Source organism: Eurypyga helias, unplaced genomic scaffold (assembly GCF_000690775.1).
Source record: "Eurypyga helias isolate BGI_N326 unplaced genomic scaffold, ASM69077v1 scaffold6154, whole genome shotgun sequence".
Classification (NCBI taxonomy): Eukaryota; Metazoa; Chordata; class Aves; order Eurypygiformes; family Eurypygidae; genus Eurypyga; species Eurypyga helias.
Genome location: NW_010245565.1, coordinates 8,354 through 17,619, shown reverse-complemented (window position 1 = coordinate 17,619; position 9,266 = coordinate 8,354). Strand labels below are relative to the sequence as shown.

Sequence of the window (9,266 nt, the reverse complement as noted above, 5' to 3'; positions counted from 1 at the left end):
TCCCTCCTACAGATCACACATCCGTGGGCGGGCTGGGAGACAGCTTTTATGAATATTTATTGAAAGCCTGGCTTATGTCAGACAAGATGGACACGGAGGCAAGGAAAATGTACGACGATGCAATTGAGGTGATTATAATTTATTGAGTTTTCCAATACAGTGAAACCCAAATAATTAAAAACCGTAATATTTAAAAATAAAAATCCAAACCACAGGACTTGTTTTGATTATGTAAGTTTTAAGAAATCAAGTGATGAATAATACTAGCTTTCACTCTGAGTAGTTTAAAAAGTATTCTTGTGGACTACATCTGATGCAGATTATTGCACTAAAAATAATCAGCTTGCCTGAAATGGTATGATATAAAAAAACCCAAGCTATAGTTTATTAGAAAAAGATCTAACAACCCAAAGATGTGTGCAGAATGGCCAAGTCATTTTTGTCCGGTGTTCAGAATCATTCTAGGATTTGAAGTCCTGAATTGTTTTATTCTTCAAATTATTTTCAAAATAATTTAGATGTTATATTCCATATTTATCTTGTAAAATGTTGTTTTCTTATTCCTTGCTCCATAATTCTTTTGTGACGGTCTTGCTTCCTCTCACAGATCAAGCAGTGCCCACCCAAACAGAGCAGCACTGCAGCGTGGTTCAGTGAGATTGTGAGTAGGGACCTTTCCTTGGTGGATCTGAGTTTTACGATGCCCAGCTCTTACTTTCTTAGTTTCTCATACACAGGCATCATCTTTTATTAGGCTCGCTTGCGCCCAGATAAGCCAGCGTGCCTGTGCTACGTTCAAGACACACAGAGAATAGCCAAGCTAGTTTAGTCAAGTTAGCTGCGGTACCAACAGCAGCGGGATGTGATGGTTATTCTAAGATGTAATTTCCTGATTTCTTCTCCGTATTCTCCTCTTCATCCAGCCAAGAGCTGTGTTTGCACTCTTGACCTTTGCCTCCCGCTGTCATCCACTTTCCAGTTGGTTTTACTCTGAAGCTGGTGACAGTCCTTTTGATTTACTGCTTTCCTACTACTCTGATGTACATTCCCAATTCCTTGATGTCTGACCTTGATGTGCTTATCTCTATGAAAACACAATTGTTAAGGCAAAACTTGTTTTGTCACCTGTTACGAATGATTTTACAGCACTGACTTTTCCTTTATCACTATCTGTAGCTCCATCAATTTTTGGGTCATCTGCAACATTTTTTTAGCTTTGTTTCTTGCAGATCATTAGTGGAAATGCTGCTTAGCATTAAATAGAAGTATCTGCAGAATCTTCCTTGGAAGAGGATCTTTCACAACTTTTTGGTTTACTTCAAACTGTTCTACAAAGCCAACTTTCAATCCACTTCTTTTGTGCTGCCTTAAATTTGTTTGGGACTGACATTTTGTAAAATACCAAGGAAATTCCTGAAATCCCTAATATTCCTAATATCAGCATGCATTTGTCAATCAAATACTCATTTTTGAAACCACATAGTTCATTTTATATGTTTGTTCTATTAACCTTTTAAAATACTGTTAAAGCATCAGCTATTTCCCAGTCCAATGAACTTCCTTAGCTTTCCAGGGTTTGTTAAAGTCAACATTAGTAGTTCAAAACATTAGTTGAGTACTTTTAATTGTCTAAAATACAGTTTGTTGGGTTCTGTGGGTTTAAGAATGTTTAGCAGTTGATGCTTAACATCCATTGTGGTTACTGTTGAAATATTTTATTCTGAATCCTAAACTGTGAGCACTTAAAAATTAAAGGAAGTAAACTTTCCCTTTCATCCTCTACACTGTAAGCCCAGTCTTGCAAACATTTTGTATGGGCAAATCTCTGTCTCTGAATGGAGACACAGCAAAGCAAATCTGGGACCAGATAAACACATTGTGCATAGGAGAAAGAGCTGAGCTGCTCCTGCTTCATGTGTGGTGTGACCTGCAGTGCAAACATCAGGTGGCTTCCTCTTTGGCTTTCTCTCAGTTAAACCCACCTGTGTACGTTCAAGTCTGCACGAACCGTACTGATTTATGCATTGAGGAACACCCTTCTGGTTAGGGTTTTTGTTTATCCCAGGTCCTACGTGACACTCAAAGACAGTGAGTAGGATTTGTTTTACATAATGGCATTTTGAATTTTTATTTAAAGTCTCAACATATTTTTAAGAGCCCAATCCCTTACCATTCTTTTGTTGTTGTCCATAACATGTTGTTATCCTCCATAGCTGACACACTTTGGTTTTCAAAACTTGGAGCAAAAGCTCTTTGCATCATTTATGCAAGCAGAAGGGGAAGGGTGTAAAAGACATTCTTCCCACTCAGTGCAGAGTTGGAAATGTTCTTGGCACCCACCAGTCTAAAAGAAGGTATCTGCCCAGCCACAGTTCACTCCCTTAGCTTGCTACAGGGGGGAGAGTGGAAGATAGGCAACCATACCCTCGCTCTAAAGTCTTGCAGTAGGCTGTGATATCCCATTCCTCGGAGGTACTAAGAGGAAGAAAGATGACGGCATCTTTCCTTTAGATGTCATGGTTTCCAATCCATGGCATATGAAGCCTTACCCAGGTCACCATATGCTTCATGACAAGAGTACGAACGAATTGTCTCCGTGACCTCTACGTGCTGCGTAACGTTGGTGCAGCCTTCCACCGTCAAGGACTGGATCTCCTAGCGTGTAGATTCACAGCTATGCTAAGAGCTGAAATTGTCAAACTTGTTGAGAATTTTTTGTGGTAAATACTGAGGGTGGGCCTCTTTAACTATGTTTTCAGCATCATCATGCGGACCTCCCAGCCAGTCTGGTTTAAAGTGTCTTTTCTCCTTCTCACGTTGGCTGGAGGATAGGGAAGATTCCTTTTGGTCTGTTGCCTTGAGTAGCCTTATCTGTTAGTCTCATGAATTTGATCCTCGCTCTTTGTTATTGCACAGCATCAGATACCTAAAAGAAGGAATCGGCACTGTGGTGGATTATCACAACATACCAAGTACTGCTGCAAGACAGCTCAGAAAATGCTATTTTCGTTAGTTGTAAAAATCACAGATAACATGAACATCAGATAGATGACATTCTGTTATCACATCTCGGGCTATTGTTTCAGGTCTTTCACAGGCTAAAGAAGTTTCTTCCATCAGTTGATCCCTTAACTAAGGGAGCTTTGGAACTTTTTTTTTTAGTCTTTGGGGCTATTGTTTCAGGTCTTTCACAGGCTAAAGAAGTTTCTTCCATCAGTTGATCCCTTAACTAAGTCGTGTCTTTGGGAGCTTCACGTCCACTCTACACTCCTCATGGTCCAGCTGGATGTCATTGCTCTATTGGACAGCTCTGTGGCCTCAGGCATCCAGCCCAGGATACAAATGTCACATCTGTCCCAACCTGCTCAAGCTTTTCTGGTCCACTAGGCAGTGCTCCCAGTAGTGCCCAGCTGTTCCTTGTTAATTACTGTAAATATTAGTTGTCCTTTTTATAGAGTTAGCGAGCAGCGGGTTGTTAAATGATGAAGGATTTTGAGAGGGCTGCTTTTATTTTCTTTTGGGGCGTTTTGTGACTCTTAAGATAGAACTTAATTATGAAGTAGCTAAAAGAACTTGATTTTCAGATTTCAAAAACTACCCCTTACACAAGACAATGATGTTCAAGTTCAGAAGATGTATTCTCTGTTCAGAAGAGTGGCACATTGCATCTAGATGATGATCTTCCATCAAACCCAGAAAGCAAGTCTAGAGTGAGGGAGTAGCTCATGGAAAAGTGTATAAATTTGCCCTTTGCTGGCTTTCCTGATGCCAACCACAGCGATTTTGTCCCCCTGGAAATCCTCTTGTAACTGTTTAATCCTCGGCAGTTATGAAATTACAAAAACATACAATTCAAAAGGGTATTCCACGCAACATTTGTAAAAAAAAATATGTCTTCCAGGAAATAAATAATCCAAACCCTTTTAAGCCTGCTTGCCCCTTAGAGTAAAAGTGGCTTTTCTTTCAGTTTTATGTGCCATATGGTCAAAAAAATCCTATAATCATCGTAATATCATTTTTGTCACAGTCTAGGATAATTGAATCAACAGAGCTAATGCTACAGATCCTAGCAGAATTTTCAGCAGATCCAGTCTTACCTATACTGCTACTTTCAGAACAAATGAGGCTTGTGCCATGAACCACATCAGGCTCCCCTGCAGCAAAGCCATAGTACCGTGCCAGTCCTCAGCGCCAATTTGCATGATTGTTCCACAACCACTCTGGCAGCTGTCGGAGTTTCCAGTTTCTGCTCTTTCACTTACGTCTCTGGTCTTCTCGCTGGATCCTGCCGTAAGCACCAACTTCAGATCTGTCAGTGGTATTAGCAAAGAAGTGAACCCAACAGCAATTTGGACCAGCAGTTCTCTTTCATTACCTTCAGAGTGCACAGGCTCAGTAGAGGACAGTGGAGAAATTTCAGCATCCAAATGATGGCTCAGTCCACAGTGCAGTAAGGAGCAGGGCCCTACTGACGATAATGCAGTCTCCTACCTGTAATCCGCTGCATTGCCTTTTAGCCAGAACCTTCACCTTGGCCATACTGGGGCTGCCAGGCCTTCGCTGGCTGCATGGCCTGGGTGTAGATTGACATCACTGTAACCATTCAGAAAAGATGCTGCAAGCACTGCAGCATCTCAGGTCAAGAACATATTCAGAAGACCACACAGATTCCCATGCATATTCAGAAACAACTACTTCAGGGTACCAGTGCTGAGATGAGGCTCCTAAGCGTACGAATTCTGCCTTTTGTAACCGTACTTTCAATAGTTTTGTTTTTAGGAAACATCTTTGGAAGGCTGTCAGATGCTATTTCAGTACCTGGGTGGAGGACTTCCATGTTATCAGATATTGCTGGCTTCAGCACAGCTGCTTTAACAATCCTGTATCACTTCAGCATCAGCTTATTAAAAAAAGTTAAACTGAAATACCTACTGCCGTCACAGAAAAGCTTGAAGCTTTTCATTTGTCTCTTTTGGTATAAACAAACGACAGCCTCACCTTTTTTATTCAGAGGGAGAAGCTATTTTGCTGTCCACTTTTACACCCGAATTACAAGTTGGGAACTGATTATGTATTTGTTGTTTGAATCTGTATTGCAGCGAACTGCAGAGTTTGCACTGTGTAGGTAGCAAGGAGATGACTGTGTGCAGTAGACACGACCTCCACGTCCACAGTAACTGCTTCGGTTAGATGCAGGATCCTCTGCCTGTGTGCCCTCAGTGTATCTATAGTGCAAAACCCAGTTGTGGACATCTGGGGTGTAATTTGTTGTAGGCACCAGAAAAGTAATGAGGAGGGGTAGTAATTCACTTCTGTAATGGATCTTATGGGTGACAAGGTGAGTAGTAAATACCTTTTTAATGGCACTTTAATCCTTCAACTCTCATCAGCCTCGGAATACTCTGACCAGTCACAGGTCATGCACTTTGAAGGAACCCATTAGACGGTTATGTGTGGAAGTACAATAGAGATTTCTGGAAAGAAGATAGGAATAATGTCTCCATGCTAAAGAAGATAATTGTCTTTATTAATCTAGGACTCAAACTGTAACGATGTTCTGGTTACAAGAAGAACAGTCTAATGCCAAAGATAGTAAGTACTGCAGTAGATTGGGATCCCAGTGGGAATTGGGAGCCTCTCTGAAAGAGGCTTAAATAAACGTGCTGCTCTGTGTAGTTGCAAACTTTGGAAAGCGAGGTCAGCTATTCTCCTTCCTACTACCAGAATACCCTTTATGAATTACAAGCAACAACTTATATTGGTAAAGATGCGCAAAGGAAAAGCAGCAGTTGCCTCACCTATAAAATAACGATGTTTTTTGTGAACAGCTGCTCCGACCCTCACCCTTCCTTTGGCCATGTGCAATCAGAAAGCTGCAGGGGAGAAGCAGCTGGAAGGTGGCTGGAGGGTTCCTGTCACTCCCTATGAAAGGCTGACTGAGAGTACAGGTGCTGCCTTTACGTATGCTGCTGGCCAAAGTATCCAGCGTGGATGTACACACAGCGTGTACAGCAGAACAGAGAGGTACTTCGCAGAGTTAGCAGGCTGACAGACGTGCCCTGAGACATAAAGTGTGTGCTGAATTCTGAGCTAAAAGTGCGATGTTACTCGTGTTGTGATTTTCCTATGGCTGATCTCATAGCAATGTTTAGCAGGGTATTTCTCTGTGTGCGTTGAAATTCTATTCTCACACCTGTTTGCTCCTGTAGTGCTCAGAAGTGGATTCAGCAGAAGAAGAAATTTTTCTTTTCAACACAGTATTTTATTCTTTGAAGAAGAATAGTGTGTAAACAGTATGTGAAACTTGCATGTGAAACAGTATTTGAAATTTCTCTTAATCTTCTTGTAGGCCATAGAAAAACATCTCATCAGAAAGTCCAATGGAGGACTGACGTTCATTGGGGAGTGGAAGAATGGGCACCTTGAAAGAAAGATGGGCCATTTGACCTGTTTTGCAGGGGGAATGTTTGCCCTTGGAGCAGATGGTTCCAGAGATGATAAAGCTGGACATTACTTGCAGCTTGGAGCTGAAATTGCACATACGTGTCACGAGTCATATGACAGGACAAGTAAGATACATTGCTAATCTATTTTTTTCACTAGTGGAAATACAGAAATTGTCATCACTTTTGTAAAGATTTGTTACGGACATGTGCCTTGTCTAACCTGCACTGGTTTTATACCAGTATAATTGTTTTAAAAGCCATATAGAATCGTAGAATCACAGGATAGTTTGGGTTGGAAGGGACCTTAAAGACCATCCAGTTCCAACCTCCCTGCCAAGGACCGGGCCACCTTCCACTAGACCAGGTTGCTCCAAGCCTCATCCAGCCTGGCCTTGGACACTTCCAGGGATGGGGCGTCCACAGCTTCTCTGGGCAACCTGTGCCAGTGCCTCCCCACCCTCTCCGGGAAGAATTTCTTCCTGATATCCAATCTAAACCTTCCCACTTTCAATTTAAAACTGTTACCCCTTGTCCTGTCACTACAGGCCCTCCTGATCTACATCATGGTGAGTAAATGTAAAACCAGATTTTATGTGGTTCCTTCCTGCATGTTTATCCTTATCTTTGTATCAGCCAGCTAAGGCAGGCTGTGAGGCTGCAGGGAGGAAGTAGTGCACACAAACTGTTGTCCTCACAGATACATAGGGCAGTTTTTAATTTCATATGTACTCTTCTTACAATGATGTAGGGTGAAAGATTTGAAAAAACGGTACACTAAAAAGTGTATTTAGTACTGGCGCATTCTAAATAAGTACAATTAAACTAGAGAGGATGTAGATTTGTGTGCAAATTGTGAGATGGCCACAGACCTGACTAGTGAGGAGGCAATGTCAGACTTTACTGTTGGGCTGGAAGTTTCTCAAGTCTTCTGGACCAGGATTATTTTACGTCTTTAACAGCGATGTTGATGCATGAAGTCAGTGTGTGCTGATTACACTTGCTGTGGCTGTGGAGTCAGAAGACACAATTAAAACAGAGGTGTCTCAGAGTTGTAGGCAGGAAGACCTTGAAGACTGGGCTGTCAGAAATAAGTTCACTAGAAAAAAAAGGTGGGAGCTCTTTCTCAAAACTGGGAGTTGAAAAATGCCAGTCTTTTTCTGGCATTTCTGGTCCTAGTCTGTATCAGGGGAAGAATTTTCAGTAGAGATTAGGGAATATTAACACTGCCTTAGAAAAGGCATGTAATTTATCATCCAGAATGTGCTGTAAAAATCAGAATTCCAAGCAGAATGAATGCAGAGAAGGACCAATAGAATGATTAGAGCAACAGAGCTTTTATCTCACAGTGGGAAAATGAGAGGTTGACCTGCCCAGACTAGAAAAATAATGCCTGAGAAAGGAATAAATTTGTTGTCATCTCAAGGGATAAACAGTGCAAAGAAATAGAGTTATTTTACGATATAAACAACACAGTTCTACCAAGAGCAAGTAAGCTCATCGTGAAAAATATTGGTTGGAAATTGGAAATGGCTTTGCTTAGCCATCAGAGGAGTGAGCTTCTGAAATAGCTCCCTGGTAGAAGTAATGGTAGCTAAAATGCAAAAAGAGTCTTTAAGATGAGATTTCATGTATTTATTCGCAGGATTACATAGTACAATTCTATAGTTGCCTGTAGGTTATAAAGACTTCAGTTTGATTGTCATGAGTGATAATTTTACCTGGGTAGCAACAGCATGGGTGGGAGGGGAGTTGGGGAGGAGGGGGGAACCAAAAAAAGGAAAAAATATGAGGATACTTACGGAAAAAGGTGGGACATAATAACTATTGTTACATTCTGAAAAAACCCACACATTGAAATTAAACATTTAAATGTTTAATTTGATACTTAAAAATAAGCAATGCTAAATTTACAGTTGTTTGTGCAGCAGTTCTAATTTTTTTCTTCAGATGTTTATTCTGTACCCCAAATAAGTCAAAAGATGGGGAGATAAAAGTTTTGGTTACATATTTTATGAGAACACACACATGAAGGGAACAGACTGAAAGTTGTACAGACAGCTTTGAATTTGCAATGTCCTGGTTTTCTTTTGTTCAGTCCTGCAATCTGAGTAGTGTGGATTTTGTTTGTTTGTTTGTTTGTTTAGGGTGGTTGGGTTTTTTTTCCCCTGGATTGATTTTGCAACGAAAATAAACATGTTATGTGCAAAATGTCAACTTCTTAATTATGCTTTAACAGCAGGATTTGAGACATAATTGTACACTTTAACGACAGAACTACCTGGTTGCAGCTAACGACTCTCTCAGAGGGCAGTCAGTCATCCTGGTTCAGGTGATGGGTTTATGTTTGAGAGAGGGGAGAGCCTGATCTCTCTCTCCGATAGACCTGGGAGAGCTCTCGCCCTCTTTGGTGTCCTCAGAGGAGGCAGCAAGGTGCTGAGGCTGTGTGCTGAGAATAGAACACGCTTTTCCTCAGATAAACCAGCCACAGCTGCGCTTTCCTGTGTCTTCCCAGCATTGCTTGTAATTAAACTGCAGTATATGCCTGGCTTTATAAGACTTTTGTATAAAAATTTTACTTTACCAAGCAACTTAAATTTCCATAAGGGCTGAGCATGAGGAAAAAAACGCTGTTTCAAGGTCCAGTCTCAGCGATATCAAATTGCACCCACATGTCTTTTAAATCCCTCCAGGAATGGTGACTTCCCTGGGCAGCCCATTCCAATGCCTGACAACCTGAAGTTATTACAAGCTACAGTGTAGAAAAGTTAATTTTTTAAGAAGCCTCGGTGATAGGTGCACAGATCCACAGGATTGGCTGGA

The 9,266-nt window shown here is 41.2% G+C and overlaps 1 protein-coding gene across 1 annotated transcript in view; it reads left to right on the top strand.

Moving 5' to 3' along the window:
- Window positions 1–12: 12 nt before the first annotated feature.
- The window catches only part of LOC104508479 (mannosyl-oligosaccharide 1,2-alpha-mannosidase IB-like), a gene marked incomplete at both ends in the record, with an annotated part of 13,426 nt that continues 4,172 nt past the window's right edge, over window positions 13–9,266 (top strand). Inside the window, 2 exons of the mRNA XM_010150122.1 lie at window positions 13–128; window positions 6,350–6,569. Coding sequence (XP_010148424.1) covers window positions 13–128; window positions 6,350–6,569 — 336 coding nt within the window. The remainder of the gene's footprint in view (window positions 129–6,349; window positions 6,570–9,266) is intronic.